Source organism: Oryctolagus cuniculus, chromosome 13, assembly GCF_964237555.1.
Source record: "Oryctolagus cuniculus chromosome 13, mOryCun1.1, whole genome shotgun sequence".
Classification (NCBI taxonomy): Eukaryota; Metazoa; Chordata; class Mammalia; order Lagomorpha; family Leporidae; genus Oryctolagus; species Oryctolagus cuniculus.
In genome coordinates this window covers 76117884-76136460 of record NC_091444.1, presented here as the reverse complement: position 1 = coordinate 76136460, position 18577 = coordinate 76117884, and the positions used below count along the sequence as shown (strand labels likewise).

The 18577-nt window shown below is 47.5% G+C and overlaps 1 protein-coding gene across 14 annotated transcripts in view; it reads right to left on the bottom strand.

Moving 5' to 3' along the window:
* SFMBT2 (Scm like with four mbt domains 2) overlaps nucleotides 1-18577 on the bottom strand; it is a 261092-nt gene that overhangs the window by 40668 nt on the left and 201847 nt on the right. For 10 of the 14 annotated variants that reach the window (XM_051821572.2, XM_051821569.2, XM_008268056.4 and 7 more), the window contains exons 12-15: nucleotides 18100-18213; nucleotides 14732-14774; nucleotides 12763-12854; nucleotides 10022-10161 (exon numbers count right to left, since the gene is read on the bottom strand). In XM_051821572.2, coding sequence (XP_051677532.2) covers nucleotides 10022-10161; nucleotides 12763-12854; nucleotides 14732-14774; nucleotides 18100-18213 — 389 coding nt within the window. The remainder of the gene's footprint in view (nucleotides 1-10021; nucleotides 10162-12762; nucleotides 12855-14731; nucleotides 14775-18099; nucleotides 18214-18577) is intronic. The other 4 variants (XM_008268066.4, XM_070055774.1, XM_070055772.1 and 1 more) reach the window with 1 other exon arrangement.

Here is an 18577-nt window from a genome sequence, read left to right as displayed (position 1 = left end):
AATGAGAAAAAGATACTGGGCCTTGTAGGTTTGCAATCTGTGGAACTCAGGCGACCTTGGAGAGAGACCCCTCTGCCGTCAGACGTCCCAAGGCAGCCCAGCCCAGGGGGAAACATGAACGAGAACATTCTTCTTCAGGGGTCAGGAAAAAATTCTGGGCCAGGAGGAGCCTCTTTTGCACACTCACTCCATTTCAACAGATTTGTCTGCTTTGGGAGTTATTCAAGGGCCAAGGTTACTACCGTGAACTTTTCCTAGAAATCAAGGCACGGTGAGGGTTCTCATAGGCTAAAAGATTTCCTCTTTTCAACTTCAAACTCAGAGTGAATGGAGCTAAGTTTACAAAAGCTTTTTATTTTTTTTTTCACCCATAAGTATTTTTCTTGCTTACTCGGAATTTCTCCATCAACAGGGCTTCTGTTATGTGCAAAGTTGTGAAAGGAATAAAATGAGAGAAGGCACAGACTTCAGCACTTGGTGTTGCCATTACCAGCACAGCGCCCCTGAGTGGCAGGGCAGAGGCACTGAAATGCAGGATATGAATGAAAAAAAAAAATGGCTCCTTTGCAAGAGGAGAGGTTGGGTTTCAGAAGAATGGCGGCAGTGCTGTGTCTTTCTCCTGGGTCACGCCATGCTTTCGTCACCTGTGTTGTGGTGACATCACTGCTGAAAAACCTGACATGGGCACACCATCAGAAGCTGGAGATAAAGAAGCTGTGCTTGTAAGACCAAAGAGGAACCTTGTTCTTGCACACTTAACTTTCTAAGGAAGCCAGAGAAAAACACAAAGCTAGTTTTGAAAAGAAAACCCCTTAGAAGTGGGTGTTTTCATTTTTTTCTTCTCAAAAACAGCTTTGTATATGTCCCAGGGTAGTGCCATGGTGGCAGTGAATGTACTCCCAAACAATTATCTTATGGCAACCATTTTGTTCAGCTCTCCTTTTGTTTCTAGTCACAAACTATTTTTACAATAACAATAATAATTTGAGGTATCCAGGGGCCAGCACTATGGCATGCAGGTTAAGGCCCCAGCCTGCAGTGCTGGCATCCCATATGGGCACCAGTTTGAGTAATGGCTGCTCCACTTCCAATCCAGCTCTCTGCCATAGCCTGGGAAAGCCGTGGAGGATGGCCCAGGCCTTTGGGCCCCTGCACCCATGTGGGAGGCCCAGAAGAAGCTCCTGGCTCCTGGCTTTGGATTGGCCCAGCTTTGGCCACTGCAGCCATTTGGGGAGTAAACCAGCTGATGGAAGACTTTCTCTTTCTACCTCTCTCTGTAACTATTTCAAATAAATAAAATAAATCTTTAAAAAATAATAATAATTTGAGGTATCCAAATCTAGAACTTGGTCACTTCGGCTAACTCTGATCTCCGCCTTTATTTTCATTCTTTATTTCCCAAAATACATATGTATACTTTAAAGACTTATTTACTTATTTGAAAGGTAGAGTTACACATATGCACACAGAGAAAAAGATGTTTAATCCACTGGTTCACTCTCTAAATGGCCACAGTGGCCCGGGCTGGATCAGGCCAAAGCCAGGAGCCTGAAACTCTACCCAGGTCTCTCACATGGGAGGCAGGGGCCCAAACACTTGGGCCATCTTCTGCTGCTTTCTCACATGCATAAGTAGGGAGCTGGATCAGAAGCAAAGCAGCCGGGACTGGAATCGAGGCTCCTATGTGATGCTGGAGTCACAGGCCACTGCTTGACCCTTTGTGCCATAATGCCAGCCCCTCCAGAATATATTTTTAAAAATTTCTGTTTACTTGAAATACAGAATGATAGAGACAGAGAAGGAGAGATCTTCCATCCGCTGGTTCACTCCTCAAATGCCCACAGCAGCCAAGGCTGGGTTGGGCTAAAGCCCAGAGGAGCCAGGAACTCAGTCTAGGTCTCCCATGTGGCACGGACCTAAGTACTTAAGCCAGCATCTGTTGCCTCCTAGAGTCTGCATCAGCTGCAAGCTGGAATCAGTAGCAAAGCTGGCACCTGAAATCAAGCACTCCAACAGGGGATGTGGGCATCCCAAGAGGTGTCTTAACTCCTGAGCCACTGTGTGCCCTGTGTTTACATTCTTTATGTATGTGACTCCTTGGGCAACCCACCACCCTTAGAGAGAACTATTCTTGGCCAGCAGCAAGGGTAGAGAGCCCCCACCGGTGCTGCTTCTCAGGTAGTCAGGCCCTCCACGTCCCCCCTGCTTTTTAATCCCTTCGACCTGTTCAGAGTCCACTCCTGAAAGAGGCTATAATTTCCAGAATTGTCCATAATCCGGGCCCCTACCCCCGACTAACGGAAGACCCTCATCATGTCCTGAATCCTCACCCACCTCAGTCACCAGCAGCCCACCAACACTATGGCCATCTCTATTGCTCAGGATCCAGTTCCCGCATGCTGTGTATTCTCTCTTGGCCAGACCTAGTCTCAAACCCCTCCCCGCTCCCCAAACCCTTCTGTAATTTAGCCCTCTTGAACTCGTGGCTTACCATCAGCAAAACAGCCTATATCCTGAACCTCTTTCTGGAATATTCTTTTGGGCCCTGACGTTTTTCCTTCTTCTAGGGACTAAATTATGCCTTACCTGCCTCCCTCCTAACCCCTTCCATAGAAAAACCCCACATGGTGGAAGCTGTACTCCTCGTGGTGATGGTATTGGGGGGAAGCCTTTGGGAGGTGATCTGGGCTAGAAGACATGGCATGGGGCCCTCGTGTTGCATTAGTGCTCTCGTGAGAAGAGACCTGGAGGAGTTTGCAGTCTCTCTCTCTCTCTCTCTCTCTCTCTCTCCTCCCCTCTCCTCCAATCCAATGGGACTGCGTCCCCATCTCCCTGAAACTGGTCTGAGCACGGACACTGGGAGTGCTGCATTGCCAGAGGAGGGGCAGTTCTGTGTTCTGCTCCTATTCTACCCTGTACCTGTGTCCATGCTGCCCGCCCTGCCCCTACCTCACCCTGCACAGTCGCTCCTGAAGACGACAGCCAGTGTGATCCAGGCCCCCGAGGCAGCGTAGGCCGATCCTCTGCTCAGAGGCTTTCTCCTCTCACTCGGAGCAAGTCCTTACCTTGGCCAGCCCTCCTCCCCCTCCCTCAGCAACTGAAGCCAAATTCCAAATTCCCGGCCCTACCTGAAAGCTCCAAACTGGGAAGTGAGCCGGAGAGGCGGTCACTGCATCTGGGGAGGACTCACATCACTGACCTAAGGGCCACTGAATTCCAGGTGAGGACCCTCTGAGACTGAGCAATTGAGGGGGCAGCTTTGTGGAACTCCCGAGGTTTCTTGGGCACCTCCTGCTCCCACTTATCGCACCCACCAGTGAATTAGCCCAAGGCAAGTGACCCCTCGGGACAGCTTGTGGTCTGCTTCAGAAAGATCCTATGTTCAGTGTTTGAAGCCTCTGCTACAGAGTTCAAAATCGCATCTCCCTTGACTGGCTTAATTCCGCTGTACTTCACGGGGGGACCCCCAAAGTCAGAGACAACTGCTAGATGCCCCTGGTGAGCTGACTTCCTTCCTCACTTCCTGAGAGCCAGGGAAAGGGGGCTGTGACCAGGCCCTGAGCTGGACAAAGCAGAGGAAGCAACAGTAAAAGGGAGACTGGAAATGAAATGACTGGAAAAGGGGCACAGAACCCGGGCTCCTCTCTAACAAGACGACTTTGCCTACCCCTGTACTTGCAAAGCAACAAGTGGCATGGGTCCCAGACTTACCAGCAGCCTGTAACAATGATTCATGCTGACTCCCCATCGCTTAGACCTGCAACCCAGACCTGTGACCCAGACCCAGCTCTCTGCTCATGCACTGTACTGGTGTGGGTTTATGAGAATGGGGCAGGCCTATGGGGGTCTCGGAGAGGATACCCCTTCCCTCCTCTCTGCCGTATGGCTCTTGGCTCACTGAGGCAGGGACCTCACAGTTCTTGCTCACCGTGAGACCCCTGGCTCTCCCACACAGTGCCTGCCACACTGACTGCGTAGGGCCCAAACGAATGAATGAATGAATGAGGTTTCCTGTATGTCTGTGTTTTCAGAGCTGGAAGGGTATCTGGGACAAGGCAGATGCTCAGTTTCTCTTGGAGGTTAAATGTTTCAAATATTCTAGAGAGGGCTGTTGTGTCTGGAAGACCCCAGAGAGCTTTGTGGATGGATGAAAAGAAACACGTTGAGACCAGAACCGGCTCCTGCAGTCTCCCCACATCAGTTACTGGTGCTTGTTCTGCGGTCACCGAAGGAGAAAAGACCACAGAAGCAGATCCCAGCCCAAAAGAGTGGGCACCCAGTCTCTGCTCGGCAGCCCAATTAGCACCCCCAAATTCTGACATCTCAGACCATGCTCGCAGCTCTGAATCGCTTCTACATTTTTTGAAAATAATGTTCAGCTGTAACTGTTCTCTCCTGAACACCTGAAAAGGCTTAACAACAGCTCAAACTTAAACCTCTGTGCTCCACGATGAGGCCGCTGATGAGAGTATCAACGCGCCACTTTTAGATGTGCTCGACAGACAAAAGATAGATAAACGGCAGATGTAGATGTTAGACACAGGCAGATGAGATGTAGGCAGAAAGGAAGGGAGGTGGATGGAGGTATTGATGAAGACGTAGACAGGTGATATCCAGGTGGATGGGCAGGAAGCTGGCTAGAGGGTGGATGGGTGAGTAGACAGATGAGAGGGGTAGTGTGGAGTGAGGGCATGGGCATGCATGCGGTTTTCACATCAGGAACAAGACTCCTCTCTGAGGGCAGAAGCTCTGTTCCACCTCACTTCTCCTCTCTCGCTGGTCTACACCATCGTGCTCAGCCTCGTGATTACAGGAGAGTCCACGTTTCTCATCAGTTTCTCTGACAAACCCGCAGCTAACAAGGGTGGAGACTCACGGCTGGAGCCCCACGGAAGCCTGGCACTTCAGTAAGTGCCCTGCGTGCCTTGCCTTCACGTGGCTTTGTCCTAAGCCTTCTTTGAAACCCAGAAGAGGAAAACAAGAGAAAAAAAAAAAGAGGCAATGGAAAATCACATGTTCTATATTTACCTTTCAAGAGAAAAGTATACAACTTGTCGATTCCCCCTCCATAAAGGTTCCTCTCTGAAACTCCTGACCCTACGCCAAAAAGGCCAAAAAGCCAAAAAGCACAGGTCACGTCTGCTGTGGAGGTAAGGCAACCACACAGCGGCCACCGCTAACAGACCTGAGCGTGGGGTGAACACGGCGGGAAAGGGACCCCTGAAGACCTCCCATTAGAAATGATTTCTCTCTCTTTCTACCTGAAAACAACAGGTTATGCACCGGCACATATTTTAAATCAAATGATTTCTGAGAAATAGCACTGATGCTCCCCCAGATCTCTGGAAGCCACCCTAGCATTTTCTCCTGGGAGGCATCTCTTTAAAGACAGAGTCTCGGCCGGCGCCGCGGCTCAATAGGCTAATCCTCCACCTAGCGGCGCCGGCACACCGGGTTCTAGTCCTGGTCAGGGCGCCGGATTCTGTCCCGGTTGCCCCTCTTCCAGGCCAGCTCTCTGCTGTGGCCAGGGAGTGCAGTGGAGGATGGCCCAAGTGCTTGGGCCCTGCACCCCATGGGAGACCAGGAGAAGCACCTGGCTCCTGCATCCGGATCAGCGTGGTGCACTGGCGCAGCGTGCCGGCCGCGGCGGCCATTGGAGGGTGAACCAACGGCAAAAGGAAGACCTTTCTCTCTGTCTCTCTCTCACTGTCCACTCTGCCTGTCAAAAAAAATAATAATAATAAAAAAATAAAGCAGAGTCTCTATCATGCCTCCCCGGCGGGTGTTTCCAGAGTCATTGTTGCCACCGGTGCAGGGCCAGTCTTCTCTTATGTTCATCTATCTAGAAGCACAGGTCACCCAGATCTGAGTAAGTGCCTTTTGCTGGCTCACTCACCAGCTGGCACAGACAGGAGCATCCTACACAGCAGCCTGACACGCAGCATACGCAGCACCACAGGCCTGGTGATTCAGGAAATGCTACATAATGTATTAAGGGAAAAACTGCCTGCACACCTTTCTGTGATGCACTAAAACACAATGATAACTCTTTGTTGCATGATGCAAACAATCTCATGATACTACACAGAGCTGTTGTTTATCATCCCGGGGACCCTGACACACTGGAGGAGGGGGCAGGAACAGGGAAAAGGATGACCTTGATGGACAGGGATCCTGAAGAGGCTCTGGGCTTGATTTATGATGAACACCGTGGCCACTGTCTGTACTAACAGGTTCCACCCGCCACAGGAGCAAGCCCAGACAGCTCATCAATGCCAAAGCATACGAGGGGCCATCAGTTTGAGCTGCCCCATTCTGAGTTCACTTAGGGGGTCCTGAGTGAAGCACCTGCTGACTCTCGTCCTGGCTTCCTCCAGGTTGTCTCCCTCCCCTCGATGAGCGCCCCCTCTGGATTTGAGGCCAGTTCCTCCAAGCCACCGTTAATCTCAAACCCAGCAAGTGAGCAGTGACACAGATTAATGACCACTGTGGCCAGACTTCCTCCCCTCCAGCACATGGGCCTCTCTGAGCTCAGGACCCCACGTCTGAGCCGGCGTGTAACCTTTCCAGAGGGCGGCTCTGCGTCCACACCCCCCAGACATTATCTACACCCATCAGACCAGACAGGGGAAAACAACGCTCATGTTACATTCTCTAAACACATCCAAGTTGTTAAATCTCTAATGCCACCAGTGGCTCAAAAAACAACGCCCTCCGCTGTTGCTTCAATTACCTCGTTCTCTTTAAGTAAAATGAAATTCGAAGCCATACAGAGGTTCTGCTGGCTGAAGGAAGAACATTAGCATAAATATTGGCTTGGTGGAACTTGTATTTTTCTTGCATTCACAGAACGGAAGCCCTGGCTTCTTTTCTTTTTTTTTCCCTCCTGTCTTCCTGCCGCGTGCATTTTTCAAATATTAGCCAAAAAAAAAAAAACAAAAAAAAAAACACACGAGTTTTGTCATCACAAAACTGCTCCGGCCTGGCTTTTAAATTTGGCTGCTGGAAAGTTCCAGAGAACTGACCAGGGATAACTACTTGTGACTCAAAAGTGAAACCTTGAGTAGAGTAAAAGAGCCAGGTCCTAAAGCGAAGGAACGCCAAGGTCATCCTGTGTCTTAGCAGCTGGCGATAAAGGAGGCCCTCGATTTAACAGGAGGAACCTGCCGTGTGAAACAGGGTTTCAGGCGGCCTCAAAGAAACGCAGCCGCTCACCGTGGCTTTGTCAGTTTCTGGGTCCTCATCCTATCACACCCAATGCCAACAGGCACCAGGACAGGCAGAGGCCATTCCCACTGCAGAAACCCATTCCCAGCCCGAGAGCGTGGGGGGCTGAAGAAAGTCGGTTCTCACCATAGAGCCTGTTTTCCTACCATGACAGGCTCGACGTCTTCGTGGACCCAGCTTCTCTGCAGAGCTCCACAGTCTCTGCCGACTCGTTCAGCTGGAGTGAACCAGCGGCCCAAGCACTTGCCTGGATCATGGGACCCTTTTCCAAGGCGTGTTGCCCTCCCCTCCAATCACTTTTTTCACTTTTTTTAACTATCAGATTTGTCATCTAAGGAACCTATGTGGCCCTTAAGCAGAGTGTGATATCCGTGCTGATTTCCAGTTGGAATGCCAAGCTGTGTTAAGGTGAGCTACCTGAAATGCAAGTAGCTGTCACTACGTGAGAAAGTCAGCACGGGCCCGGTAACCCCAGCACAATGGCCAGGCCCCCAGGAGGTTCTCAGTGTAGTTCTGGACCCTTTCTGGGCCTTACATTGAAGGTGCTCTTACCACCCTCTCTTGTTTCCTTTCCATCACTCCCTGGCTGCTTGATGCGCCAGCCTTGTGTACACCTGACCCTCTACCTGGAGCAGGTGGCTGAATCAGCATCCACACAGACTGTGAACAGTTGCTTGCTATCTTGGTATCTGTACAGCACCTGCCAAGGCACATATCTGCCTGTCGGTCTTGCCCACTTGGCTGGAAGCTTCTTAAGGGATAAGACCCCCAGTGAAACATTCTCCATGCTAATTGCTTCTGGGTAATTAACTACATCACTGGCCTACAGGTCTCTTCTAAACAGTAACCTCCATTTTTCTCTCCAAAACAGACTTTTTCCCCCCCTCTCAATGTAGCAAAATCTTTAACTACTACAATCACCGATGGCCTGGAAAAGGCACACATACCCTGACATCACTAATTGGGACTTCTCTGAGTAGCATGACATCTGAGACCACTTGGAAGTTCTTGTGTTGCAGGAAAGATCTAAGCCTGGTGTCTCTCTCAAGTGTCCCTATCATCCAGAGCTTCAAGTGCAAGTGGCTGAAAATGCATCAGGTCCTGGGGCTAGTGGGCACAGTGGACACTACCTGGCACAGTGGGTAAAGCCGCTGCCTGCAGCGCTGGTATCCCTATCTGGGCACTGGTTTGAGCATTGGCTGTTCCACTTCCTAACCAGCTCCCGGCTAATGGCCTGAGAAAGCAGTAGAAGATGGCCCAAGTGCTTTGGCCCCCGCACCCACATGGGAGACCTGGAGGAAACTCTGGCTCCTGGCTTTGGACTGCCCCAGCTCTGGCCATTGTGGCCATTTGGGGAGTAACCAGCACATGGAAGAACTCATTCTCTCTGTCTGTCTCTCTCTCTCTCTGTGTGCCTGTAACTCTACCTCTCAGATAAATAAATAAATAAATCTTAAAACAAAAGCAAAAAAAAAAAAAAAAAGACTGCATCGGGTCCCATCCACCATGCTCAGCCCTGCGTCCCACTGAAGCATCAGGCAAGCCAGATTCCTTTCTGCTTTTCTTTCAAAACACAGCACACCCCTCTTAAACTATTGCTTATTCCCAGCCTCGATTTCTGTGCTGCAGCCATAAGAACATAACCATCATCCGTCTTGAGATACACCTTGAATGTCCACCCAGGTGTGGCCTGCGCGGGCCATGCAGTCACCGCTCTACTCACTTCGCCTAAGTCAGAGCAAACACCACGTGTCATGTATTTGTCACTTCCTCTCCTCTGCTCCAGCCTCCTTTGAGGATACTGGACATCTGGGTTTGGATTCATTTATCTCCCCAGCAGAAATGGGAAACCCAAGCAGGCAGAGGCCAGACTGTTTATTTTCTGACCCAGTGGTTCAGACAGTCCCTGGCTCCTTGTTCCATGGATACATGGATTGTAGTGCCCACAGAATTAAAAACACATCCACCACAGTGCAGCAGCAATAAAGGAGATCTATGCAGCGGCCTCTGTCTTAAGAGAATGGCCCCCACTGATGCGTGTGAAAGGAAGAGCAGAGATAGCCTTCCAAGAAAAATTCAGAAGCTGTTCCCAGACTCCGATCTCTCTCCAAGCACCGTCTGGGGCTCAGCTACAAAAAGGCAGCATAGAGACCTCGGTCAGCAGGGCCAGGACCCAATGTCCCCTCAAGGGCGCCTCCCAAAGGCAGGGAGAGAAATGGCAACCCCGCTCCAAGGGGTGTGTGGCCTCAGGCTTGGCCTGGATGCAGCCCAGGCACAGACCTCATGAATGTGGCCAGAGCTGACCAGACCATTGCCCTTTACTTCCCATGGCCAGGTGCTGTGGAGACATGGGAGATAAAAAGGTGCCGTCCCCAATCTGGCCATGTAGCCCCCCATTCTCAACAGCACTCGACACTGCCCGAGACCCTCTTGCCCTACTGGGCTGCTCCCCTCTTCCCGAAATCTTGACTCGTTCTCAACCCTAAGCCCTCCCTCCACACCCTATCACTCGTCTGTCTTCCCAAAGCACTTCTAGCCCAATCTAGGGCAACATTTCTCCCCCAACTCAATGGGAAGACTGTTTGTCCTTGGCATATTCGACTGTGGCATATTCGATTCGTTCATGGGAAAGAACAGCATTGTTTCCACGTGTGGACCTTCAGTTCCCGAAGTCCCAGGATTCAAAGAAAGGGGTTGCATGGCGGCTGTGCACTGAGCTGGTGCAAATGTCTCCTGGAGATACAGCGAAAAGATCCCGATAAAATAAGCAAGTGTGAGTGTGCACGTGCCTCACCTCTTTAAGAACCAGCACACATTTGCCTGGGCCCACGGACTGAGGTAGCTCTGAGATCCTTCCTTTGTTCAGGTAAGGGCCTGAGAAACACCTGTGGTTGATGAAAAGCTGAGGACAGCAGTACTTCCCATTCACGGTTCCTGCAGGGAAAGCGCAAATGGTGGATGCTTAGGGTCACAACTCCAGACCTGAGGGCCCTCCCACCCCGCAAGATGCATGCTTAATCCACTTTGTCAGCAAAACTTCCTCAAGGGGCTGTCTGATGTCTTGACAGACGGGGACTCTGCAGTTACCAAAGACACAGGGCTTAGATTGGTCACCGCAACTGTGAGAGCCAGGGTTGCTGGGCCTCTAATCAGGAGGCCCTGCTGTGCTTCCAAACTGTGACACAGCAGAGAAAAACAGGACTTTCTTCCTTGGGAGGAAGGTCCACTGCGCCCTCATCTCAGGACACTGTATATCTACAATAATGTTGCAGAAGTTCTGTTTCCTTTGTCCACTACATACATACAGAAAGTTTTCGGTTATGATTTATTCCTATTTATTTACATCTATTACACTGATTATGCAGTATTCAAGACAGATGACGACTAAGGTATGACGATGCATCTTGAGAATAAAACCACTGAGTATCAGCTCAGTTGCTGTGTGCTCCAGTGGTTCTCGCCTCCCAGCTGCCCTCCAGAAATAACCACTCCCCTGAATTTGCTATTTGTCATTTCCGACACAAGTTCATAAACCTTACTCCCCTCCCCTCCCCCCAACACACACTATCATAGACACACACAAGCAATATATTTTCATCACTCCTTCTCTCATGGGTGGATACTCAGTTGTTTCTACGTTTTCGGAATATGCCAATGGTGCTTTCATGAGTAAGAGTACAGACCCCTATGAGCACAGAGCAGGCCCCTCCGCTATCCCAAGGCCAACACCAGATACTGTTAAATGGCCTTATTTCACTGATCGGATGAAGGTAAAATGTTCCCTCCATGTGGCTGAAATCTGCATTACTCTCAGTATTCTTTCAACTCAGAGAACGGGGCAGGTTGTTTTCCTTGCTGTGTCTCCAGCTGCCATGGGCAAAATGTAAGAAAATGAAATGATGGGATTTCCCTCTGCGGTTTCTTCATGTCTACAAATAGGATGAGGTTTCACTTGTGGCTAAGGGACTCACTCCCCAGATTAACCCTGCTCCTCTCTAAGCTCTTCCCTAAGCTAACCAACAGTGTGTTATTTCTGCATAAATATGGTTATTCATTTGGGATGGTAAGTTAATAGTCGAAGAACACTTGTTCTCATAAGGACTTCAGCAAAGAACCAACTGGTAGGAGATAAAAATATCACTCTTGTAGATATAAGAGAAAAAGGAGCAAACTAACAATTACAGGCTATGACAGCATAGCTGACATAGTTCTTTAAAAATCACCTTCAAGTTTCAATTCTATACAACAGGCAAAAATAATTAAGGACATGGCTTCATTTCTGTGGACATTTTTTGGCAGGATTACCTTGCCTGTTCCTTCAGTAAAAAACAATTTTACTCAAGTCTACTCACAAAACTCTCTTTTGACTACAAAGAAAATTTCAACTGACAGCAGTTTCCCAGTTCCTTTAATCCTAGAATCCAACACAGGTTTCATTTTGGTTTAGGAAATAAAATTCCTTATCAAGTATTACTTATTGTACAAATGTCTATTGTCAGATTCGGTCATCAAACCGTAACTGACAATTGTATTTCCCAAGGCTGCTGTGAGACATAAGACTCTACACATGAAATAACATATATTGTTCATAACCAGCTATTCAAATTCAGAGGGTTTTAAGGAGCAATCCAAAAGCCAGCAGGGACTTAAGTATTCACCCTAAGTATAAAAATCCAAGTGGACTTGGCACAAAAATGCCTAATGATGATATTTTCAACTCTTTTCCACAGGGTAGTTCATGATCCACAGACCTAATTTGGCTTGGAATTTCAAAGCAGCCCATGCACCCTTTTTCCCACAGACTAGGAGAACTATCTAGAGATACTGATCAAGAAGTAGGGGGAAAAATAAAATAGCATGGAAATTTTAGCTTAGATATTACAATGGAGGGGCCAGTGCTGTGGCACAGTAGGTTAAGCCTTCATCTGTGGCACCAGCATTCTATATGGGCACCGGTTTTAGTCCTGGCTGCTCCTCCTACCTCTCAAATAAATAAATAAAATCTTTAAAAAAAGGGAAGGAGAGAAGGAAGGGAGGGAGGGAGGGAGGGAGGGAGGAAGGAAGGAAGGAAGGAAGGAAGGAAGGAAGGAAGGAAGAAGAAATTACAAAGGAGCTGGCCCTGAGATGAGGTGTGGTATGTTAGGCCACCACCTGCAAGGTCAGCATCCCATATGGGCGCTGGTTCAAGTCCTGGCTGCTCCACTTCTGATGCAGCTCTCGGCTATGGCCTGGGAAAGCAGTGGAAGATGGCCCAAGTCCTTGGGCCCTGCACCCATGTGGGAAACCTGGCAGAAGCTCCTGGCTCCTGGCTTCTGATAGGCTCAGCTCCTCCTGTTGTGGCCATTTGGGCAGTGAACCAGCAGATGGGAGACGTTTCTCTCTGTCTCTCCCTCTCTCTGTAACTCTATCCCATAAATAAATAAATAAATAAATATGCTCAAAGTTGAGATAATCTCCTACTGAACTAAAAATATATACATGTCCACAGTCACAGGTGCAAGTTAGAAGAAGACAGTCCTCAGTGGTATCATTTACCTGTCGTGTCCAGGTGAGGGAATAAGCACAGGTCATGAGGTATTTTCTCTACAGGCACTGTGGATGGTAATCTGTCAGTAGAGAAAACAAAACTACAAAGGGTCACCAACTACAGGAGAAAATATCACATTCCAAAGTCTGTTAATCACGTGAGGGACCATTTCATAAATCCAAGATAAGAGCATCTCAAGACAGCAGGTGTGGATAGAAGCACCAGCAATAAGACCACATAAAAGAAGATTACTTCAGGAGAGTTATTTTCAGTCGCTTCTGATGACCCTGAAAACCCTACGAACATCTGTCGCTGAGTGGCCATCACTGTTCCATGAGTGTGGTCGCTGCCCGACTGGTCTCTTGTTACAGAATTGGAATAATGTCTTCCATTATATCTTAGGCATGAAGAAAACATTACCTTACACTTCAAGTCGCACTTTTCCACTTCAGTGCCTAATTGAAAACCATTTTCCACTACCTTTGATTTCTGATCCCCGTGCTTATGTGGATCATGGCCACACAAAAAACGATCTTAAAAGAAAACGATTGAACTTGTGATTCCGAATATGTGAAGTAGGCTTATTCCAAGACAGAAATCTGTTACAGTTAAATTTAAAAAAATTGCTGAAAAAATATTTTTAGCATGGGGCCTTAGGCAAAGAGAGGTATATCGGGTATATCCACAGGTAATACTGTGGCTGCCCAGAAAGTACAGAATCCAAAATTTGGCTACATAAACTCAAACGAAGTTCGTGCGAGAGATCTTAGTGGGGTCATCTATGGCAGTAGTTCTCCAACTACAGCCTCTCAAACTTGAAGCATCAGGGTCACCAATACAGAGCCTCAGGTCCCACCACAGGCAGCCTGAATCAGAAATCTGGGGTCAGGGAAAGCAATCCGTGTCTCTTGGAGCTCTCTGGGTGGCTGATCAGTGTAAAGGGTGAGCACCCTTAGCCCACGGACTGCAGACGTAAAGTCAGGAGTGCGAATTTGGACTCAGTCATGGGACGGCAGTAAATGTTCTACTTCAATGCTGTGCCAGTGCAGTGGAGTCTGTTTATTAACCTGATACACTGCATTTAGAAATGAATGCACACAAAGTAGCCGCAAAACTCTCATGCTCATTCAAATAACCAAAGCACTGCTCTATTCCATTTTAAATCCCAAACTTGAAAAACACTGTTTTCAGTTCCCTTTCCATTCATATAACTTTATGAACTTAAGAAAACAGAACCACGTGGCATGGAACGTACCCTTTAGTCTATTTTAAGTGTCTTTCAATGTATAGAGATGCCACCAGCAGTGACAGCTTTTCAAAAACACACTGCCTTTGTGTACACACTCTGCCCTAACATCTCTTTTCTCCTTAAAAGTGAAATGCAGGGTGGGGACCTATATTTGTCCAACAATCTAAGTCCCACAAGTTCTTTTTTTTTTTTTTTAATGTGATCTGATTTAATCCTTATAAGAACCATTAGGAACAGGTGTCTTACAAATGAGGACACTGAGATGCAGGGGACTGAAGCAACTTGTTCAAACTCATCCAGGTGGAAAGTGGCAGAGCTGCAGTAAGACTGAAGCCATCCCCCACACAGGCCTGACCGTGGCCAGGGAGGCAGGCCAGACGCAGTTCACCTTCCAGGGGTGGGGGCAGGGGCTGTACACGCGCACTGCACTCGCCACACGGGGTGGCTGGGGGCATTGAGATGACAGCCACTGCTCTCTGTGTATGAGACTGGGCTTTTTGAGAAATAACAATCTAAGCTGTACAGTCCTTTTGGCAACAGCCTTTGTATCTTGCATACAACAGGTGCACAAGAAGTAACAACAGCTACACATTGCTATCACCTTTATTACTGAGCTAATTGCAAGCTAACTCCCTAATAAAAAGTCATGCTTCTGACCCCCATAAAGACATTCTACAGTTTACTATGTAACTCTGAGGAGAAAAGAAAAAAACAAAACAACAACGTACTGTTTTTCTGGTTGCACAACTGCAATCTTTCTCTTCTTTTGTGCTGTGTGATGGGCAAAAAGGAAAAAAGAAAAAGAAAATCAGCTTTGGCAGTGAGGCAGATAACATTTTTAAAAGCTGGCTTCGAATAAAAATGTCTTTTTAAAGGAACAATTTAAAACAATGACATTATTTCAATGAAGCCACAACTTTATATGAATTTCTTATAGTATAGAAAAAAGTTGAGTCATCAGACATGAGATCTGAATAGAACTTGGTACATTTAATCTTATCCCTACACTGGCTACTTTATTTTAAAATGTGCTTTTAACAAGAAAGAAAAAGAGTGTGCATCCTGTGCCTGGAATAAATGCACATATTAAGACAAACGGTTGCGAGCACAATTCTCCAGAACGTTTTTTTTTTCCCCATAGAAACTGTGATAAGGTGAAAATTTTACCTTAACAGCACACTCCAAATTAGGACCACAGGCATGCATTCGAACTAAAACATTTTCATGCTGAAAGGAGAATTGGTGACTAGCAACTGTGGCCGCCTATAATCCACCAAGCACTGATTTTCTGAATTAGAACAATTAGGATCACCGTAAGAAAAATACAGCAGAGCTTTTGGCACCTATTAATGTTGGCTCAGATAATCCTGCATCTTCCAACAGAAGCACAAACTTCCAAAATGTTAGCCGTCTGACAGGCTTATTAGAGTTAGCCTCTTTTAAGCAAGATGTACATGTAGGAAGTATTTACAAGAACAGATAAGAGAATTAACAAAATTTCAAGCACCTTGGACTTTATTTGGTATTTAATTCTCATTGGCACTATAACAAAAAGTTTAAGTTTTGTGATTCCCAAGCTGAAAAATGAGTACAGAGTAGGTTGTCCAACTCAGCCTTTACTACTAAGGGTGAGGAGGTCTGATTGCAGGTCTGGTTGGGAGCCAACAGACCTGGGAGCAAAATGCAAGACCAAGAGGAAACTGCATGGTGGGGGTGTCTGGCACAGTGATTAAGACATCGCTTGGGACACCTGCAGCCTGTTTCAGAGCACCTGAGACGGAGTCTCAGCGCCGCTCCGGAGTCCAGCTTCCTGCTGGTACACACACTGAGGGGGCAGCAGATGACAGCTCAAGTACTTGGGTCCCCGACACCCATGTGGGAGACTCAGATTGAGTTCTGGGCTCCTGGCTTCAGCTTGGTCCAGCTGCAGCTGTTGTGGGCGTTTGGAGAACGAACCAGCCAATGGGAGAGCTCTGTCTATCTGTCTGTCTTCTCTTTCAAATAAATCGATAAATAATTTTTAAATAAAAAATAAGTAATAGAGCAAACAGGAAATGTTACTATATTTACCTTAACTCACATGTGACTTTGCATCAGAAAAGCCCAAGGCACCTGCAACCTCCCGTATCCATGTGAAGGAAGAAGGAAGAGGATACAGGCCTCTAGGCCTCTAGGTCCTATCTGAACGACACAGAGGGTTGAGCCTCAACCCCATGACAGAGCCCAGGGAGGATCTGACTGTTGGCCAGGCTGGCTGGGCGAGATAAGAAAAAGCAACACTAGGATGAAGAGGGTGTCTCTGATACCAAAATGACTATTCTATGCTCCAAGCTCTAGGAACAGCTTAAAATGAAAAGCTATTACTCTAACTGGGTTGGGTGCACTGAGTAGGATGTTATCAGGGAGAGAAGAATCCCTCTCTATAATCCACCTCTCCAGAACTTGAACTGCCCACTCTATTTCACGCACGTCATGTCCTACTCCTGTACTCAGTGAATACTGAGCAGGCAACCCTTCAAATCTGTTGACTTTGGGAACGATGAGGCCAAGCACGAGATGGAACTTGGTTTATAGCCACATTCTGAGAATCCACAGAAGTGTGCCATGGGACAGGTTGTTAGAAAGGAGGAAAGCTGGCAGATAAATTCCAGAAAGGGAGTATTAGAAATACAGTCTGTCACAAAGGGTGGAAGTACTCACAATTATTTTTAAGATTTATTCATTTATTTGAAAACCAGTTAGAGAGAGAGTGAAAGAGAAAAGAGAGAGCTCTTCCATCTGCTGGTTCATTCCCCAAACAGCAACAATGGCTCGGGCTAGGCCAGGCAAAAGCCAGGAGCCTGGAACTCCATCCGGGTCTCCCACATGGATGGCAGGGGCACAAGCACTTGCACCAACTTCCTCAGCTTTCCCAGGAGCATCAGCAGGGAGCTGGATCAGAAGTGGAGCAGCCGGGATTTGAACCAGCACTCACATGGGATGCAGCAGTGAATCCTTAACCCATTGTGCTTTAACCCACTATACCACAATGCTGGCCCCAAGTACCCACAATTTTAAATAATATTTGTTGATAGACATTAGAACAAAATAATAAATGCAAAGGTGTGTTAAGTTTGAATCTTTACAGTGTACCATTTCATGATAATCATCTATAATATATTAAAATATGTTATATTATTTCAGTGTATATGTGTGCACTGGATTGTTTAACTGTTAGTATTGGTTTTATGTGGTATTTCTTGTATCAAAAGGATGTGAAGTAATACATTGTTTAAACTGCAGCTGAAATTAGTCAGTGCTAAGAGGAGGTTAAGTGCTTGTCAGGATGTTAAATAAACTGCTGGGACCAATTATGAGCCCTTTAACTTTAGGGAGAATCTCACAAGAAAATTTAGCTCTTTAGAAAGAGCTAAATCGTAACAAGAAAATACAGCCTCTTAAATTAAATTTTTTCCCAATCAAAATAATGGACTGTATTAAAAAAAATAAAAACACCAAAGCGGAGATTCCATGTGCTTGTCTGCCTCCTTCCCGTAACCTTCAGTTTCCTGCTGGCTGTGACTTCACTCTGACTGTTGAGCTCAAGCACATGCTTAAAGGATACCCAGACAACAAGAGTACCGGTGTTCCATGGAGAAATCCAAACCTTTTTTTTTTTTTTTAATTTATTTTTTTTTTTGACAGGCAGAGTGGACAGTGAGAGAGACAGACAGAGAGAAAGGTCTTCCTTTGCCGTTGGTTCACCCTCCAATGGCCGCCGCGGCCAGCGCGCTGCGGCCGGCGCACCGCGCTGATCCGATGGCAGGAGCCAGGAGCCAGGTGCTTTTCCTGGTCTCCCATGGGGTGCAGGGCCCAAGCACCTGGGCCATCCTCCACTGCACTCCCTGGCCACAGCAGAGAGCTGGCCTGGAAGGGGGGCAACTGGGACAGAATCCGGCGCCCCGACCAGGACTAGAACCCGGTGTGCCGGCGCCGCTAGGCGGAGGATTAGCCTAGTGAGCCGCGGAGCCGGCCGAAATCCAAACCTTTTTGATTTTCATTTTTGGGTTGTGCCTTTCTTATCTGTTCACCAAGATCACACACAGGCAACACTTACAGACTGTCTTGTGTGGTGTGGTCAGCGGGTAAGCATTTGCTTCACACCAGCCCACGGGGAAGATGTCCATGGATTCCACATCCACAATGACTTCTGAGACAGGAGTCTGCAGGCCTGCATTGGGAAGAGACAAGGTCATGGGTACAAATAAGAAAGAGAAGTAAAACAAATAGCAGAGCATTCCTCAGATTGAAAAAAACATTCCTCTGAAAGATAAAAAAAAGAGATAACAGCAACATGGAAGGTATGACATTATAGGGGTTTGTAGTCTCACGACAGACCCAAATACTCAAGGTTTTATATGAGAGAGTGAGAACGCAGGAGGATTCAACAAAAGTAGGAGGTGGAAAAAAACAGATACTTTCCTCTAAAGGGGAGGGAGTGAGGAAAACCTTGGCAAATGTTGGCATCTGGGCAGACAGGTTGGAAAGGGAAGGCAGTCCCTATCCTAAGAACAGCCTTGAAATTGATGAAATGG